The sequence below is a fragment of the Fusarium oxysporum genome, chromosome 8, assembly GCF_000149955.1.
Source record: "Fusarium oxysporum f. sp. lycopersici 4287 chromosome 8, whole genome shotgun sequence".
Lineage (NCBI taxonomy): Eukaryota > Fungi > Ascomycota > Sordariomycetes > Hypocreales > Nectriaceae > Fusarium > Fusarium oxysporum.
Genome location: NC_030993.1, coordinates 3,630,260 through 3,646,933, shown reverse-complemented (window position 1 = coordinate 3,646,933; position 16,674 = coordinate 3,630,260). Strand labels below are relative to the sequence as shown.

The 16,674-nt window shown below is 46.7% G+C and overlaps 9 protein-coding genes across 10 annotated transcripts; 8 read left to right on the top strand and 1 right to left on the bottom strand.

Annotated features, from left to right (window-relative positions):
- Positions 1–520: 520 nt before the first annotated feature.
- FOXG_15734 (alcohol dehydrogenase) lies at positions 521–1,940 on the bottom strand. 2 transcript variants are annotated; one of them, XM_018395851.1, is made up of 2 exons: positions 1,679–1,940; positions 521–1,624 (listed from the first exon to the last, which is right to left on the bottom strand). In XM_018395851.1, the coding sequence occupies exons 1-2, from the start codon at positions 1,710–1,712 to the stop codon at positions 609–611; spliced, it is 1,050 nt and encodes a 349-aa protein (XP_018256142.1). In that variant the 5' UTR covers positions 1,713–1,940; the 3' UTR covers positions 521–608. The 2 variants fall into 2 exon arrangements, with proteins under 2 accessions (XP_018256142.1, XP_018256141.1); XM_018395850.1 differs by having other exon boundaries at positions 521–1,940.
- Positions 1,941–2,156: 216 nt separating this feature from the next.
- Positions 2,157–3,481, top strand: FOXG_15733 (uncharacterized protein). The gene is made up of 5 exons (XM_018395849.1): positions 2,157–2,449; positions 2,501–2,589; positions 2,637–2,669; positions 2,717–3,080; positions 3,138–3,481. The coding sequence occupies exons 1-5, from the start codon at positions 2,293–2,295 to the stop codon at positions 3,254–3,256; spliced, it is 762 nt and encodes a 253-aa protein (XP_018256140.1). The 5' UTR covers positions 2,157–2,292; the 3' UTR covers positions 3,257–3,481.
- Positions 3,482–3,640: 159 nt separating this feature from the next.
- On the top strand, positions 3,641–8,137 carry FOXG_15732 (uncharacterized protein). Its single transcript, XM_018395848.1, has 3 exons — positions 3,641–4,006; positions 4,059–4,698; positions 4,751–8,137. Exons 1-3 carry the CDS (start codon positions 3,701–3,703, stop codon positions 8,011–8,013), a joined length of 4,209 nt encoding a protein of 1,402 aa, XP_018256139.1. The 5' UTR covers positions 3,641–3,700; the 3' UTR covers positions 8,014–8,137.
- Positions 8,138–9,044: 907 nt separating this feature from the next.
- Positions 9,045–10,182, top strand: FOXG_15731 (uncharacterized protein; the record flags this gene model as incomplete). The annotated part of the gene is made up of 2 exons (XM_018395847.1): positions 9,045–9,113; positions 9,165–10,182. 2 exons carry the CDS (start codon positions 9,045–9,047, stop codon positions 10,107–10,109), a joined length of 1,014 nt encoding a protein of 337 aa, XP_018256138.1. The 3' UTR covers positions 10,110–10,182.
- A 353-nt stretch (positions 10,183–10,535) lies between these two features.
- FOXG_22126 (uncharacterized protein) lies at positions 10,536–10,835 on the top strand (the record flags this gene model as incomplete). The annotated part of the gene is made up of 2 exons (XM_018402524.1): positions 10,536–10,589; positions 10,644–10,835. 2 exons carry the CDS (start codon positions 10,536–10,538, stop codon positions 10,833–10,835), a joined length of 246 nt encoding a protein of 81 aa, XP_018256137.1.
- A 94-nt stretch (positions 10,836–10,929) lies between these two features.
- Positions 10,930–11,364, top strand: FOXG_15730 (uncharacterized protein; the record flags this gene model as incomplete). The annotated part of the gene is made up of 1 exon (XM_018395846.1): positions 10,930–11,364. The coding sequence occupies one exon, from the start codon at positions 10,930–10,932 to the stop codon at positions 11,362–11,364; it is 435 nt and encodes a 144-aa protein (XP_018256136.1).
- A 78-nt stretch (positions 11,365–11,442) lies between these two features.
- FOXG_15729 (uncharacterized protein) lies at positions 11,443–11,829 on the top strand (the record flags this gene model as incomplete). The annotated part of the gene is made up of 1 exon (XM_018395845.1): positions 11,443–11,829. The coding sequence occupies one exon, from the start codon at positions 11,443–11,445 to the stop codon at positions 11,827–11,829; it is 387 nt and encodes a 128-aa protein (XP_018256135.1).
- A 544-nt stretch (positions 11,830–12,373) lies between these two features.
- Positions 12,374–14,049, top strand: FOXG_22125 (uncharacterized protein). Its single transcript, XM_018402523.1, has 3 exons — positions 12,374–12,736; positions 12,786–12,983; positions 13,038–14,049. Exons 2-3 carry the CDS (start codon positions 12,906–12,908, stop codon positions 13,695–13,697), a joined length of 738 nt encoding a protein of 245 aa, XP_018256134.1. The 5' UTR covers positions 12,374–12,736; positions 12,786–12,905; the 3' UTR covers positions 13,698–14,049.
- A 925-nt stretch (positions 14,050–14,974) lies between these two features.
- On the top strand, positions 14,975–16,548 carry FOXG_15728 (uncharacterized protein; the record flags this gene model as incomplete). Its single annotated transcript, XM_018395844.1, has 3 exons — positions 14,975–15,217; positions 15,262–15,380; positions 15,429–16,548. The coding sequence occupies 3 exons, from the start codon at positions 14,975–14,977 to the stop codon at positions 16,546–16,548; spliced, it is 1,482 nt and encodes a 493-aa protein (XP_018256133.1).
- Positions 16,549–16,674: the final 126 nt, after the last annotated feature.

The window sequence follows — 16,674 nt, the reverse complement described above, 5'->3', positions numbered from 1 at the left end:
CAGCCGTGATTTTTGCCCAAGTCTGCATATTATGGCGTTGCCGGGCGTTAAATCCAGTAGGGTCTTGCATAATACGACCATTCAGCCCGACTTGGCACCCGCATGAAATTTACAGAACAGCCTATCACACTTAGCCACATATTCCGGTGGCTGGTAGTCAATCCAGCTGAAGTTGTGAGCGCATTGTTGCAGGCATTGTGATGCTGCCTCTCAACCAATCGCTTTGGGGGGTCTCGCTACGAATTACATTACCTTGGGGAGGCAAGACAACTTAGGACATTTATCCTGAGGGGCGAAAAAGACTTAGAAAAGTGTAGTGTATCCTACCAGTAGGCCTTTAGACCAGTTCATTGTGACACTCTGCTTTGACGTCAGAAGTTTCATTACCCCCCGAGCGAGGGATTACCTGCTGCAGCCACTGTAGTAACTCTTTCTCATTCGGAAAAACTAGTGAATGCGGCAACGCCGCAAGCAATTTGCATCTGTGCCTATGGTCATAACCTGGGCCTTAAAGGTTTCAGTGGTATAGATTAGGTTGGAGAACATCTATATCTATTATCCTTAAATTACTCTTAACCAGACAGCAGTCCGTACAAAGCCCCAAGTGACTATCCCTGCTGCCAAAGCACAGTCTTATCTCCAATAATGCTAACCTTATCAATCTCAGCCATCTCACTATCCGTAAGTCTCCATCCAAGGGCCTCAATAGCACACTTCGCCTGCTCAACGTTCCTGATTCCAACAACAGGCAGGACCCCTTTGCTGATATTATAGTTCAACGCAACAGCGGCAATACTCTTGCGTCGTCTCTCAGCAACTCTCTGCAAAGTCTCAAGTACAGGCTCAAGGTCTTCCATCTTATAGCTGCTGAAACGGTGTGACTTGGGCGGCGGGTTATCCTTGGTGTACTTGCCAGTCAATCGACCCTGGGCTAAAGATGAATATGACTGGAATATCATGCCGCTAGCTTTGCACTTCTCGATGTTGCCGGTGAGTTCGGGGTAGCGACGGAGGATGTTATACTCGCATTGATTGGTCGCGAGAGGAATGTTGAACTTTGCAAGCTCGTCATTGATCTTCTGAACGTCTTCAACATCATAGTTGGCTACGCCAATTGAATGGGCGAGGCCTTGTTCAACGCATTGAGCCATACCTTCGGCAATAGTGGCGATGCTTTGCGGATGAATTGGGCCGTGGACTAGGTAAATGTCGACGTAATCGAGGTTCATGCGCTGAAGACTGGCCTTGAGACTCTTAATGGGCGCGTCGACGGGATGTATAAAGTTGGCAGCCTTCAGAGGAGTGCTGAAGTATTTCGTCTGTATAACAATGCTTTCGCGAGGAATATTCTTGACGAGTTCTCCGATTATCCTCTCACTCTCTCCGTCACCGTATGCCTCAGCTGTGTCTATAAAATTGATACCAGCTTCATATAGCGTCTTCCAAGCCAAGATGACATCAGGAAGCTGTTTCTCATCCCACTGCCATGTAGACTTGTCGCCCCACGACCAAGCGCCAATACAGATATGCGAAGCCTTTACGGGCTTTTGAGGACTCGGAAACTCAACACGAGAACTAGGTTCTGGGCAGTATGATGTAGGAAGAACGTTGGCACCAGCAGTTTCTGGGTCTGCCCAGTTAGGTTTCTTCGAATGAAAGCCCGATACAGCGGACATGCCTGCTGAAAGGCCAGCTTGTAGTGCTTTATCCATATCGAAAGAGTGCGGGAATACTTGGCGTATGTGGAGAATAAAGCTTTGCGGAACTTGGCGGAAAATCCCAAGAAAGAGATCAAGCTACTTTTTAATCATTCCTGCTATTATAGACCATTATACCTACTGAGTTGCCATTGATGATTTTATGATGACAGTGCCAATGCTTCATAAAGTTATGTCGGGTTGTTTACGTTTGGGCAGGGATTTTTGGAGTCATGATGACGCTACTCCAACTCTGCTATTGACTTTTCATAAACTGAAACATGGCGTGACAAACGAGGATGCGGCAATTATTAATACCATGATAAGACAATCCCTACCTACGGTTCAATGACGGTATTGTTCGCACATATGTTGCCCCGTATTAACAACTACGCATACCAGAAAGTTGCGTGGTTCTTATGACTTAGCTTGAATCAATGACGTCACTTGTTTACATCGTCGTCTTCACATGCCAAAAGACGCTGCAAATAAACTTCCATTCTAGCAGCAGCATGAAATATAAACCAGCCTCATACACCTTCCTTTGCAGTCTATCCAACGAACTTTGACATACTGCTATTTCGACATCGCCAAGATGGACTTCAACGATCCCAAAAACACAAAGTCTTATTCCGATGCGCTAAAGGTCGATCCTAATTCTATTATTACGACTTCAATTGATACAGTTCCCGTGACTGTTGAGCGAAAGCCATATCAGCCGGGGATCGACAAGCCCAGACTGGCCCATGCAGGTAAGCATCCGCAGCTGGTATTGGAGATGTTGGCTAACTTACAACTCGCAGGCGTTGCAAGAGCCAATCTTGCTGCTACTCATGAGCGTCCTGAAGGAACGACCGATGATGACTGGGCTGATCGACATCGCGATCAAACGGTAAGCATTTTATATACTCTACAGAACGAATTGCTGATCTCTTCCAGGTTCTCCAGCAACATTGCGATTTCTTTGACAAAGTACTTGCCCTCATCAAGCATTTCGATTTATGACTAACGATGTAAAGGATCACGATGGTGTGATATGGCCACTCGATACTTTTAGAGGTTTCTACCAGCTAGGATACGGAATCATCCTGTCTCTCATCTCGGTCCTCGTCATCCACGGCAACTTCTCATACCCAACGCAGTCCTCGCTCCTCCCTGATCCCTTCTTCCGAATCCACATCGACAACATTCACAAGGACAAGCATGGCAGCGACACTGGAACCTATGACACTGAAGGACGCTTCATTCCACAGAAGTTCGAGGACATTTTCTCCAAGTATGCGGAAGGTCGTGATTATTTGACCATATGGGACGTGAGTAATTTGATGAAGGGGCAGAGGTTGATCGCTGATCCAATTGGATGGGGTGGTGCTTTCTTTGAGTGTAAGAAAAATCTATTGGCGTCTTTTGTTATTATTGCAAGACTAACTTCTTTTACAGGGCTGGCCACTTACATATTGCTATGGCCGGATGATGGGCGTATGATGAAGGAGGATATCAGAGGGATCTACGATGGGAGCCTTTTTTATAAGGTCGCTGCTCGACGAGCCTCGAAGTAATGGCCTTCACTATCGTACGAGTACTAAGCTGTCCCAAGGACGTGTAGCTATGTCTAATGTAATGGGAGTCATTTGTGTTGGGTGCTGCCATATCTTAGAATGAACACCCAAGAGGCTTGGTGTTAAAACCAATTTAAGTATTTATTCACTAGCTGATCAGAGTCTCTTTATTTACATTTTCAACCTACTCAAAGGCATAAATTACTAATAATAGCTTTTACCTGCAAAGGGGGCATACATGGCTGACACGCAGGCGCACAGTGAGGCTGAGCAACTGCAGCCAACGTGGCGACATTCTGTTGGTCATGCAGCTGAATTTCCCCACTGCTTACATGTTTCAGAGGTGAAGCCTAACCTCAGTATTTTTTTGCTATATGCACGATTGTTCTGCTGTACTATCAACACTTGTCATGGCCTATATATTCTGCACCTAATGAGTTTATTATGAGCAATTCATCATGCCTTTGGGCGAAAGCTCGTGAGAATCTTCCAGCGGATGTGCGAGACTGGTTAGCCTCCCTTGAACAAAGCATACAGCTCAACGCGACAGGGACCGAACAGATCGATGCACTCATCAAACAGACAGCACAAAAGCAGCAAGAGCTTGGAAGGGCCAGTCACAGGTTCAAGAAGTACTTTGACAACATAATCCGTTGGTTGGATAAGTTCAAAGGGATTGGCGATGTCGTCTCTTCTTTTGACCCTGTGCATGCGGCCCTTCCATGGGCAGCCTTTCGATTCATATTGCAGGTATTATATGCCCCGATTCCCATGGCCTGATTGGCAATCTAACTTCTTGTAGGCTATATTGGCCGAACGAGAGCAAGCAGATACCGTCCTTGAACTTCTCGCCTCGACCCCGCACTTCGTCTTCTCTGGTCGCGTTTTAGAGATGGTCTACACACAAGAGTCCATGCATACCGGAGGGACCCAGGATGAGGTCAAACTTAGTCAACAAGGCCTCGATAGCTTGCGCGAGGAACTCATCAAGCTTTACTCGGCGCTTCTCAGTGCTCTCAAGTATTGCTACTTGATTTCGAGCCAGCATAAAGTCAAACGTAAAGCCACGGCGATACTTAATTCATCCGAACTAGTGAGCATCCATCAGGACCTGGAAGCACAACACAAAAAGGTCATAGATCGCGGAGAGGACTGTCGAAAAATCCTGATTCATACCTTATCCCGCAAATCTCTCGACTTGCTCAGAAGCATCCAGCCATCTCTTACTGAAATAGGGGATCGAGTCCGAGAATTACTGGTGCGAATTGACGAATCTGAACGATGCGAAACTCTTAAAAGTATTTCTGCCATTTCATATCGGGCTCACCACGAGGAAGTCAGTGGCAAGCGAACGGCGGGCACCTGTGAGTGGATATTGAAAAAGGAGAAGTTCATTCGATGGGAGGAAAGTGATTCATCAGTAACCATTCTGTATGGAAATCGTAAGTTCACCAACTTTCCAACTCATTCTTATTTGGGGCTAAGAAGTTATAGCTGGGGCCGGCAAGACGTTTCTCATCTCAAGAGTAGTCGACTATTCCATTGAGAAGGTTGAAACGAATGAGGCATTGGCTTTTTTCTATTGTAAGAGGGACGAAGAGAATCGACGCAGTCCTCAGGGTATCCTCCGCAGCATCCTTCGTCAGCTATCTAATCCAGTCAAGGACGTTGAAAGGGGAACGATTCACGTCGCTCTTAAAGATCTGCCAAACAGACTTGCACTCAATGGTACAACCTTTGATGTACCAACCTGCGAAAATCTGATTGGAAAGCTTATCGAAAGTTATTCCAAAACTACGATTATTCTGGATGCCCTTGATGAGTGCGATAGAAATACTCGGGAGGAGCTGATGAGAGTCCTGAGCAGCCTCGCAAATGGCAGCTCAAAATTCCGCGTCTTTATCTCCAGCAGACATGATGAGGACATTCTACGTCATTTCAGGGGTACACCTTTCATGGAGATGGAGGTAACAGACAATGAAGAAGACATCTCCTGTTATGTGGACGATAGGCTGTTTCAAGATTCTCGCTGGGCCCATCTAAGTCCCGAGCTTCGGGAGGAGGTCAAAGCAGTGTTCCACGAAAAAAGTCTAGGCATGTTTCAATGGGCAGCACTGCAGGTAGACCAGATCCATCGGCTCAGGATATGGAACGAAAAGAATATCAGGGAACAAATCAAAATCTCGCCTACCGGACTCAAAGGTGCTTACGATGTTGTCTGGAATCAGATGCAAGAGATGTCCTCGTACGAACAACAGCTAGCTAGGCGAGCCTTGCAATGGGTTCTGTGTGCATTCAGACCATTAATGCCTTCCGAACTGTCGCTAGTGATGCAGATCGACCCTAACTCCGTTTCGACAGAGGCTGATACAATTTTCACCCCAGAGACTATCCAGAGCATCTGCGGAAACTTGCTTGTCTACGATCGAAAGTCGAATGTTTGGCGATTCTCACACTTGTCGGCACGAGAATACATCGAGAAGCATCATTACAGCATATTTGAATCACATCACCATGTTGCTATTTCTTCTATCAAGTTCCTTCAAAGGGATTTGGCCCGGGTGCCACCAAGTCCGGAGTCACGCATGAAACATTTTCTCCAGGTCGCTGCACAAAAACGACCTGATCTAGCTGATCCTTGTTTTGAATTTACAGTTCGCTGTCCCTATATAGTTAAGCATGTACTTTGGCATGCCCATGAAATGGATTCGCCTAGGTTCAGAGACTCTGAACTCTCGAATCTTTTACGGAACTTCTTCGAACCGATTTCAGAAGGTAGCCGGACTTTCCAGGCTTGGAGGCGTCTCTCAGTAAAAATGGAGATCCGGAGAGCTCTCCTCGTGAGAAAAGGCCTAGGGTATTCATCTCTACAAATAGCATCGACACCCCTCCAGGTAATGTCCATCCACGGACTGTTTCACATCCTGAGAGACTTGTGGGAGAGAGCGGGGGACAAACTCAACGTATTCCCTATGTTATCACCATCTCCCCTTACCCTAGCCATTAAGAATCGGCATGAACCCATCTGGAAGTTCATATTGCTCGCAAAAGCGAAAGTTGATAACGGCACCCCGGGACCCCTGATAGCAGCAATACAAGTCGACAACATGGAAGCTTTTGATGCACTGCTTGAAGCTAAGGCAGATGTGAACGGATCTTGTAGCTTTTTTCAGACTGAAAGGCTTTCCCCGAACCCTAATAAAATAAGACCAGATACACCTCTGAAAGCTGCGTTGAGGCATTCAAGGACGCCAAATCGAAGGTACTTCCTACAGAGACTGCTTGACAGAGGTGCAGACGTCAATTTCAAGACAGGATCTCGTACTAATTTGGAGCTCGCTGTCCAGTATGCCGATGAAGAATCCGTTAGAATTCTTCTCGACACAAATACAAAGGTGTGCAGTCCAGACCACCTCCTTAGGTTGGCGGCTCAGAACCGTAAATCCAACCTCGTTCCATTATTCGTGAAGCTTGGCGCCAATATTGAAGAGCCGTTTGAAGGGGTCTTACCATTAGTATGGGCGTTGAGAGAGGGAAATCTACCGAACGTTCGATCCTTGTTGGAGATGTCGGATACACGAATTGACCTGTCTTGTCAAGATCATAGGGAGGCAATTCTCTCAGCCCTATCGAAGCGCGATAGAAGGAATATTTTCCCTCTTCTCTTTGAATCTAATCCTCATATCAATTGGAGGGACTGTGAGACCGATACCCTAAGCAGGGCCGTAGTCTCATATCCCAAATATGAGTATGAACTCCGTGGTCTCGGCCTCGATGGGTCTAATTTTGCGCTTCAATGTGTCAAAGGAACAGTACACTGCCAGATCAGCTTGTTCGATACTTTACTCAACGCTGGAGCAGACCCATCTGTCAGCGTTAATTTCGGCTCTGGGGGTCCGTTGACTGCAGCTGCTTTTTATGGTAGATTGCATCACTTCCGTGCTCTTCTTGATCAGGAGAAGCTTCACGTCAAACAAGAACAGAGAACTCTGTTTCGAACTGTTTTGTTCATTTTGATGAGCGGACGCCTAGGTATCGAATCTTGGAAATCTCATGATAACCGGCGGAAGCCCTACGGTAACGAATACCTTTGTCCAAAACATCTAGAGGTCCTTCAACTCCTGTTTGATGGAGATTTGAACGTTTACGATCCAATCTATGACTTCCTAGATCCGTTGATTCCACTCGTTTATATCAATGGGGAAGGCTATGAAATCAACAATCCATGTCACTTGTACCGAAAAGGTTACTATGGATGTTTTTCTCGACTTTGGCTCTCTATCATGTGGAATCTACAAAATGGCACATTTCCACAGCTTCCTCTGCGTTCGCAACTTCTACGATGGCAGTTTCCGGGAACATTGCCTCATCAATTGACTATTGTCACAAAGTTGACGGCACTTTCTAGAGCTCGGCCAACCTACTTCATCAAGCTTTCCATGCGCCGCAATCGCTCTCAGTTCATTATTGTTCCGGTACAGCAGGAGGTTCGCAAGTCACCGAGCCAGAAATCGGGCGATAGGAGATGGAAAAGCTACAAGCCTGAAATCTTTGGTTCCAGGGGATTCACTCAGGTACCAGACAAAGGGGTTGGAACTGGAGTATCAAATACTGAAGTTTATGTTGCATCTGGCAAGGTTGAAGCATATTGCGATTCTCGGTATAGTAGGAATATGGGTTGGGCTCTCCTTGCGTCTTTGGTCGGATTGTTTTCTTCTTTCATTGCCCTCTTGCTGTCAACTAGAGAGTATAGTTAGTATTTTTAAGCCTTCTGAACAACACATGAATGCATAAATCTGGAAGGCTGTTTCTGTTTCTTGAATGGTCTAAATAGTTGCTGTCGGTATTGGTCGTGGGGTTGGCTTGAGATGAAGTCTTGAAGATGAAGATATCGTAACGCATAGCCTTTTCTATCAAACGCTACCAACTCTGCGCCCAGACTGTCCAGCACATAAGTTTTGGAGCTATTATAATAAAGCATTTGTTCATCACTCTTGCATCGTATAAAAGTGTATAGATTATTAGAGAGTTCTCTGAGCTTTCCTCGAGGGATTAACGCATCGAGGACGGTTCTATATCAGCATTTCTAACTCGAGCAGTGTAAAACTTGACTAACCTACACTCCAACTTGCTATCAGAGGAGTTACATGAAGTACAGAGATGTGTGGTAATAACCACAGTATCTATGGAGATGTTTAATTATGAAAAATTAAAAACTCGTCATACAGGTTCGATTCGCGAAAAGCACCGCATAGCTGAGTAACTGAACAGCTCCCGACAGTGAAGGACCAACCCCTTGCAATCCCGAATTATCGCTCCATGGCCGTTCGTAAGATCAAGTCATCCTGCCCCCAATAGCCGATTAGTCAAACAGATGAAATGGCCGGTCTGTTTCCGACTTCTGATCATGTGTAGGGCTGTGCAGTGCGGTTCGTGGAACGATTGTTGTGATCCCTCTCGGTGTTTTGATCTCGGCTTATTCCAAGTCATCAATAAACAATATTATTCCCGCGCTATGTCCGATACACCGGATAAATGTGGATACAGTCGCAGAAATATCCCGAGAATGCGACGGACAGTGAGATTCACTTTGTAAGCCGTGATATACGAAAATACCGAGATGACATACGATTGAAAATTTTGGCTGCACCAACGAAGTGAAACTGAATATATAAAAGACAGCCAGGCCCTCCAACAATGAAACCTCATCAAGCATAACGATCATCTACTACACCTGCATTCACAACTCTTCACTCTTACCATAACCTCTCATTTGACAACAACCAAAATGGCCAGATATGCTAAGGACCAGCCAGCGGGCTTCACCAACGAAATTGAGAGAGTTGCAATCGTCGGCGTAAGTACACTCAGTCTTTGTCCCACTGAACAGCACTAACGAACAGGTCAGGCCGGGGGTACAGTCGGTTCTCACATCGCCAATGCACTTCTCCAAACTGGCAAACACACGATCACCGCTCTAACACGCCAAGGAAGCACTAACAGCCTTCCCAACGGCATTATCGTCGCACCAATCGACTATAACGACGAATCAACTCTGGTCGCCGCCTTGGAAGACCAGCAATTCCTCATCATAACCATGGCTCCCAACGCACCCAAGGACACGCATAGCAAACTAGCCCAAGCAGCCGCTAAAGCTGGAGTACCTTACATCATGCCGAACGGCTACGCTGGCGACATCGAACAGGTCAAACTCGGTGCAGACACCATCCTTGGACCGATTGCGAAAGCGAACAGAGATGAGATTGAGAGGCTCGGTATGAACTGGATCACAGTCTGTTGTGGATTCTGGTTCGACTATAGTCTTGCCGGCGGCGAGAACCGTTTTGGGTTTGACTTTGATAAAAAGACCCTCACGGTTTATGACGATGGGAATGTTAAGAACTCGACTTCTACGCTTGCGCAGGTTGGGAGGGCTGTTGCCAAAGTTCTGAGTTTGAAGGAACTCCCGGATGACGAGAACGACGAGAGTCTCACGGTATCGACCTTCTTGAACAAGGCCGTTTACCTGAACAGCTTCATCGTCAGTCAACGAGATCTCTTTGAGAGCGTCAAGCGTGTTACAGAGACATCTGACTCAGACTGGACTGTTACTCATGAGTCAACTAAGAAACGGTATGAGGAGGGCATGGCGCAGGTTAAGCGAGGAGACATGTCTGGATTCAGCAAGTTGCTCTACGCGAGGGCCTTCTTCCCGGAGGATCCGAGTAATCTGTCCGCGAAATCACAGAACAGTTTGCTTGGTTTGCCAGAGGAGGATCTGGACGAGGCTACGAAGGATGGGATTGCTTTGGTTGAGGTTTTGAAGGGTCGTGGTGAGCGCATGAAGCATTAGATAGAGGTGGAGGTCATGAGCATGCACGCTTCGTTGTATTTAGTCACTCTACTCAACATTAAAGTCATTCCGCGTGTTTAGATCTAGACTTTTCCATTGTGACGGAGGATGAAAGGTAAATACATATAAATGCCGAGTCCGTGCGACGGGGATTTCGGACTTTGTCGAATCCCGCTCCTTTCCGCTTTATCGATTATCTATTCTCTGGAAGTGGCTTAGGTTAGAAGGTATCTAACTTTGACAATCCCTGTCTAGATTAACACAATCAAGCCGTCGGACTTGTTTGAATGCTCCGAACTGTCCTTTACTGCATGTAGTTCAAATTTATCAAGACCGCATATGCCGCTATAAACCCTCCAAAGTAATTTGAAAGGTACGTTTGTCAGCCCTTTAACACTTTCCCTAAATCTCAACGCAAGGTTCACTATGTCCGTGAGCATCAAAACAAACGGTGTCGCCATCATTGGTGCCGGCTTAGGGGTCGGTCTAGACTTGTCGTGAATGATGCGTGTTTAAGACTAACGACGGATACAGGGCACCGCTCTCGCCCTAGCTTTGCATCTCCAATCTATTCCATGTCGTATCTTCGAGGCCAGGGGCGCACATTCGGACATCCTTTCAAGCGGCGTGACGCTCACACCTAACGGGTGCCGAGTCTTCGATGAGCTAGGGATTTTGAGTCGCTTGCAAGAGAAGAGCTACATCTGCGAATATCCACGCAGATGACAAGACCGTGAGGAAGGCGGGGATTGCTTTGGATGGCCCGTACGCTCACCCTTGCTACTGTCTCTATCGGCTCACCCTCCTTCAAGAAATGAAGATGGCCCTGGCTGAGAGGAACATACCGATCTTCTATGATATGAAGTTCGAGAAAATAATCAGCGATACGCCTGAGGGGGTTGTCTTCCAGGTTGGAGACAGGACAGAACGCGCCGCAATGATGATCGGATCTGACGGTATTCATTCAACTTTGAGACGCCACATCACGGATCTTAGTCCAGTTTATACTAATCTGTTATGTGTATATGGGCATATTCCAACGGAGTCAGTAGAATGGCCCGATCGGGACTTTGCAGCTGGTTGTACGATCCTAGGGAAGCCTGGTAGTCTGTTCATGGTTCCTGAAGTGGCAGATGGGTCAGATCTCATGATTGGAACGCAGTTTTCGTACCCAGAAGCCGATCGAAAAGGTTGGGAGGCTCTCGCCTCCGACCCAGCATCTCTTTCCGCTTTATTGCGGAAGGATTATGACTAATGGCATGATACAGCGAAACATGCTATCGACGAACTATGTAAGCGCCCGGAGGGCATATTATGCTGGCCATTCTACGCCATGCCTGAGCTACACAGCTGGTCGTCATCTTCTGGAAATGTTATCATGATAGACGACGCTGCTCACGCCATGCCGGCCTCGTCGGGCCAAGGAGTGAACCAGGCCTTGGAAGATGGTTTCTCACTGGCCAAGGCCTTATCTCACGAATGGAATGATGAGGTTTGGCCTAAGGTGCTGAGTACTTGGCAGTCGTGGCGGCAGGATAAGATCGACAGGATACATGAGATGATGCGGGCGACTAATATGTCGAGGTCGTCCGAGCTGGAAAGATCGAATTTTCTGGATACGGAGCGTAAGAGCCCATCTACGAAGGATAATATGCAGTGGCTATTTGATTTGGACCTTGACACGCTAGAAGCCAAGCTAGCTGACCACAGAAAGCTGTAGCACTTGTATATGCTGGGGAGCCATCGCCAATATCGCTCTTCTGCAGCGGCTCGACTTCTGCTTTATTATTTGTTTTCAATCCATAGTAAATCCCAGTTGTTTCTTCTAGTCAAGCCCACATGCTTTCCTGAGAAAAAGACTTGTTATCCTGTGATATTGTTACTGCAACAAGTAATGCAATATTTATCCTCCTAAGATCAGTTATTCCATAAGGTCTTAGTTCCTGGACTATAAATATCTAGAAAAAAGCCAGTTTTCCTATACCCAACCTGGTCAGGTAATTGAGGGACTGCAAGCCTTGAGGATATACTTTGGGCAGCTGGCGCAGGTAATTGGAACACGGCAGATTATTCCCACGACATAAGGTTCTACTCAAAAGGCCTCCATGAAAACTAGCAGTGTCTACACGTGGTTAAGGCTAAGAATTGATTTATCAACACATGCAGGTGTACCTGATTTGCCTTTGTCACCTTACCCCGCACCAGGAACTGGTTGGCCTCCCACAGCCATTTCGCGCTTTTGCTTCTGTTCCTTTTCTCCTCATCTTCATTTTGAGTTTCATTCTTCCAAAATACATCCCTTTCATTGCGAAGCCTATTATTGATGGACACGAAGTTTGAGTCGCCTTAGCTTTGCTGCACACGGAATCGCTGCCTTCCTCACCATTCATTTCCATTCCTCACTTCCAACACAACACAACACCATCGCGCTTCCGTCCTCGAGTTCTCCATCATGGAAAATACCACCGGGCCCTTGAGTGCGCTGATGTTGCATCAGCCCTCTTATTCAGACTCTCTTTCCGAACTAGTCCATTCAACTGAATGTTTATCATCAAAGGGTTATATTACAACTCGCCTGTCAGATACTGACCTCGAGAAAAAGAGACGTTGTGCGAGGTGTAGCATATGTAAGAATCCTTTTGCCTGATTCCTGAAACCGAGATCTAAACCATATAGTGCTTGCCAAGGAAGAAAGAAGAAGTCGACAAAGATTACTTCGCCAAAAAGATCCCCGCGTATGCGGCCACTCAAGGTCTGTTGCCGAGTAATGTTCCAGACGATACTGGTTCACTTGGAATGGATCAGCTACAGCTAGAGGAAACCCTCGGACCAGTACTGCGATGTAAATTCCACGACGGGAAGATAGTCAACAAGGTTAAACTTCTCACCTTTTCAAGCCGAAATAAGGCTCGCTGATAATTATTACAGAAATGGACCTGCTGTGGCGAGCATGTTATGGGGCCTCCTTGTAAACAAGAAGAGAAACACAAGCCTGAACAGCGTACCCTCAAAGAGATATCCAATCGCTGGCAGTACACTGCAACGCCATCGTCAACGACAAAGGATACACACAAAGCTGTCGTGATCGACTGTGAAATGGGAACAGCAGCATCGGGCGATTGCGAGTTGATACGGTTAACGCTTATCGATTATTTTTCATGCCATGTTCTTATCGACAAACTCATCTGGCCTGATGTTCCAATGAGCCACTTGAACACCAAGTGGTCAGGTGTAACATGGAAGATGATGCATGAAGCACGGAACAAAAGGAAGTGCGTGTTTGGCTGGAGAAACGCACGATCTTTGATTTGGAAGTTCGTGAGCCCAGAAACAATTGTCATTGGGCATGGTGTGAAATCAGATCTCACTTCTTTGCGATGGATTCATCCTCGAGTTATCGACACGCTTATTGTCGAGGGTGATAATCACGGCGCAACGACTGGACTTTCGTTGAAGAAATTGGTTGAGGAGCGGTTGGGCAGAGTCATACAGAAAGGGAGAGGCCATGATAGCCTTGAAGATGCGACAGCTACACGAGACTTGCTTCACTGGAATGTTGTGAGAATGGTTAAGGGTACAGAGGCTTGAGTGATGGAGCCATCGTTTTGATGTGGAGGCTAAAGAGTATGGAGGTTGGATCTGATTATGATTAGTTGCGGCAGCTCTAAGGTTCTTTGAGAAATATCCTTTTGGTTGTGGACTTGGATGGATGGAATCAGATAGGTTATAGCCTTAAATTCCATGCAAGGCGTGTCGTGTATCCTTCGCCGGCCTTACTGGACTTACAATAGCCGTCGGAGTCTTGTTACCTGCTAATGAGAACCTTGAACGGCTAGAGATTCTTATAACCCAATGACAGTTTCCTTGTTTTAGTGCATAGGGTGGGGGAATTCCATATATCCTGTAACCGCCCTTGAGTGACGTAATGAGCGAAGTAACCGTGGCGATCTCCCTGAATGAATCCTAGACGCGCTGGCCTGGCTTCCATTGGTGTAACAGCTACAATTATAGGTATAAAGTGTCCATATAAGCTATCACTGTGCCTCGTTGTAGGACCTTGCTGCACTTTAAAGGTTAATCAAGGCGATCTGGAAATGTGATTTGGACCAAGACAGAGCTGCCTAACCTAGACCATTTCTTCTATCACAAATGATCCATGTTGCCAAAGTTCAATGTTTCGTAATAGTTTACTTGTCTCGTACTAGTGCTCGAAGTAATGTTCCAGAAAATACCAGTGGCTAGTCGATCATCTGTCTGGCTGAGCTAGATATTCAGAGTTGCGTGCCTGTCAAACCTATCTATCGCATAACATAGATTAGTATAGTCGAATCCTATTAAGATAATAAGTACTTCTACGAATGTTTTATGGGAGGTGTAATTTATAGCTTTATTTCGGATCTTGTTCTGTCCCCCGCATCTGAGATTTCGGACTGCATAATCACCACATACCAGGTCTCGGTCACGTCAGCGCGACTGGCGAATCATCAAGCTACCCCGACGTTACAATCGCGGATACATGACTCCTGCTCTTGGCCTTATCAATGCAGATCTGAGTAATTTCAGAAATATACTCGTGAAACGGAGGCTGACGCAATTGATGTGCAGAATGAGCAGTCCAGTATCTATTCTTGATTGGAGGGGATGCGGGAGAAAAGAAGCTGTTCATGCATCGCTTGTTCGCTTGCAACGCGCATCGGTTTGTGAGCGAAAATATTACTTGAATTAGTAAAGATTGATAGGGTCGAAGAGACATAGAGACCGGGGATGATGGCCGTAGCGTCATACTTGGAAATAAGCTTAAAAGAAAGTTTTCTCCCCGATCAGCCACCATCTTCAACCTTGCCTCATTTTCAATTAGAAGCACAATGGCAGAGAAAGGCAAAGTGGTTTCATCCGAGAAGGTCCAAGGCGCACAAGACCTGACCCCGGGCTCAGACTCGGACGCTCCTGTTGTCGCTGTCCTACAAGAGACACCTAAGAGGAGCTGGAAGTCGTACATATGGGATACCTTTGACAAATCACCCGAGGAGCGCAGGTTCTTATTCAAGCTTGATGCTGCTCTTATGACGTTGGCGTCGTTGGGGTACTTTATTAAGTACTTAGATCAGGTAAGACTATTTATTTTGAGACTGGACTGTTACTGACGAAGCAGGTGAACATCAACAATGCGTTCGTGTCTGGGATGAAAGAAGACATGAATCTGTTCGGAAATGAGTTGAACTATATGCAAACTTGCTGGACTGTTGGATATGTCATCGGCGAAATCCCAAGGTGCCTCCCTCCCTTATTTCAGTGATGAATGGTATACTAACTGCTCAGTAACATGTTATTGACGCGCATCCGACCGAGTATCTGGATCCCCGCCTGCGAAGTAACTTGGTCCGTCCTCACAATCCTTCTCACGAAATGCACAAACGCCACTCAACTTTACGTCCTTCGTTTCTTCATCGGTCTTGCAGAGAGTACATTCTATCCTGGAATGCAATACATCGTCGGCTCATGGTATCGCAAAGACGAACTTGCCAAACGATCATGCTTGTTCCACGCCATGGGCAATGTTGGATCCATGGTCTCAGGCTATCTTATGGCTGGGTCTCATAACCTCGATGGCGTGCATGGATATCACGGATGGCAGTGGTTATTCATCACCAACACAGTTGTTTCTCTCCCCATCGCCATAGCAGGTTTCTTCTTCCTACCAGATCTTCCCGAGATTACCAGGGCTTGGTACTTCACACCAGAGGATATCGCCTTAGCCAAGAAACGTATGGAACTTGAAGGTCGTGCTCAACGATCACCTTACACAAAAGCAAAGTTCAAAAAGATCTTCACGAGCTGGCATATCTACACCTTGGTTCTTCTCTACATTCTCTTCAACAACGGCAACGGCGGAAACTCACAACCCGCATTCCCCCTCTGGCTCAAATCAGAAGGCTACTCCATCCGCGACGTAAACCTCTACCCCACCATCGTTGAAGTAATCAGCGTGATCACAACGCTCATCTACGCCTGGACATCAGACAGTCTCTTCCGCGGCGCCCGCTGGCCCGCCATCGTGTTTTCCGGCTTAGTCAAGATAATCGCCTACGTCGGTCTAACGGTCTGGAAAGTCCCTACACCGTTCACGTGGGTATGTTTCATGCTCTGTGGCTTTGGCGGCGGGATAAGCGGACTTACGTTTGCGTGGGCGCATGAGATTTGCAGTGATGATAATGAAGAGCGTGCGCTGGTTACGGGGGCGATGAATCAGATGGCGTATGTGTTTCAGGCGTGGTTGCCGTTGATTATTTGGCAGCAGGTTGAGGCGCCAGTTTATCCGAGAGGGTATCCTACTATGGTTGGGATGGCGGTGGGGTTGATTGGGATTGCGTTTACGATTAGGGCTTTACATAAGAGGCAGATTAGAGGGCATAGGCATGCGCTGGTGGGTGAGGCATAACGTGGCAAAGGAGGATATGTAAGAGTTGAATATAGTATGTAGTGAAAGCCTCTATCTCTATGTATCGCAGCCTGTACAATCTGGCCAGCCCACCGTTGTCCATTGTATCATAACTCAAGCTGAGCC

Excerpts from the sequence above, each read along its gene's own strand:
- FOXG_15734 (XM_018395850.1), bottom strand. The coding sequence starts at position 1,712 with ATGGATAAAGCACTACAAGCTGGCCTTTCAGCAGGCATGTCCGCTGTA.
- FOXG_15733 (XM_018395849.1), top strand. The coding sequence starts at position 2,293 with ATGGACTTCAACGATCCCAAAAACACAAAGTCTTATTCCGATGCGCTA. Across the intron at positions 2,450-2,500 it reads GCCCAGACTGGCCCATGCAG|GCGTTGCAAGAGCCAATCTT; the intron begins GTAAGCATCCGC and ends TACAACTCGCAG. Across the intron at positions 2,590-2,636 it reads ATCGACATCGCGATCAAACG|GTTCTCCAGCAACATTGCGA; the intron begins GTAAGCATTTTA and ends GATCTCTTCCAG.
- FOXG_15732 (XM_018395848.1), top strand. The coding sequence starts at position 3,701 with ATGAGCAATTCATCATGCCTTTGGGCGAAAGCTCGTGAGAATCTTCCA. Across the intron at positions 4,007-4,058 it reads CCTTTCGATTCATATTGCAG|GCTATATTGGCCGAACGAGA; the intron begins GTATTATATGCC and ends AACTTCTTGTAG. Across the intron at positions 4,699-4,750 it reads AACCATTCTGTATGGAAATC|CTGGGGCCGGCAAGACGTTT; the intron begins GTAAGTTCACCA and ends AAGAAGTTATAG.
- FOXG_22125 (XM_018402523.1), top strand. The coding sequence starts at position 12,906 with ATGGATCAGCTACAGCTAGAGGAAACCCTCGGACCAGTACTGCGATGT. Across the intron at positions 12,984-13,037 it reads ACGGGAAGATAGTCAACAAG|AAATGGACCTGCTGTGGCGA; the intron begins GTTAAACTTCTC and ends TAATTATTACAG.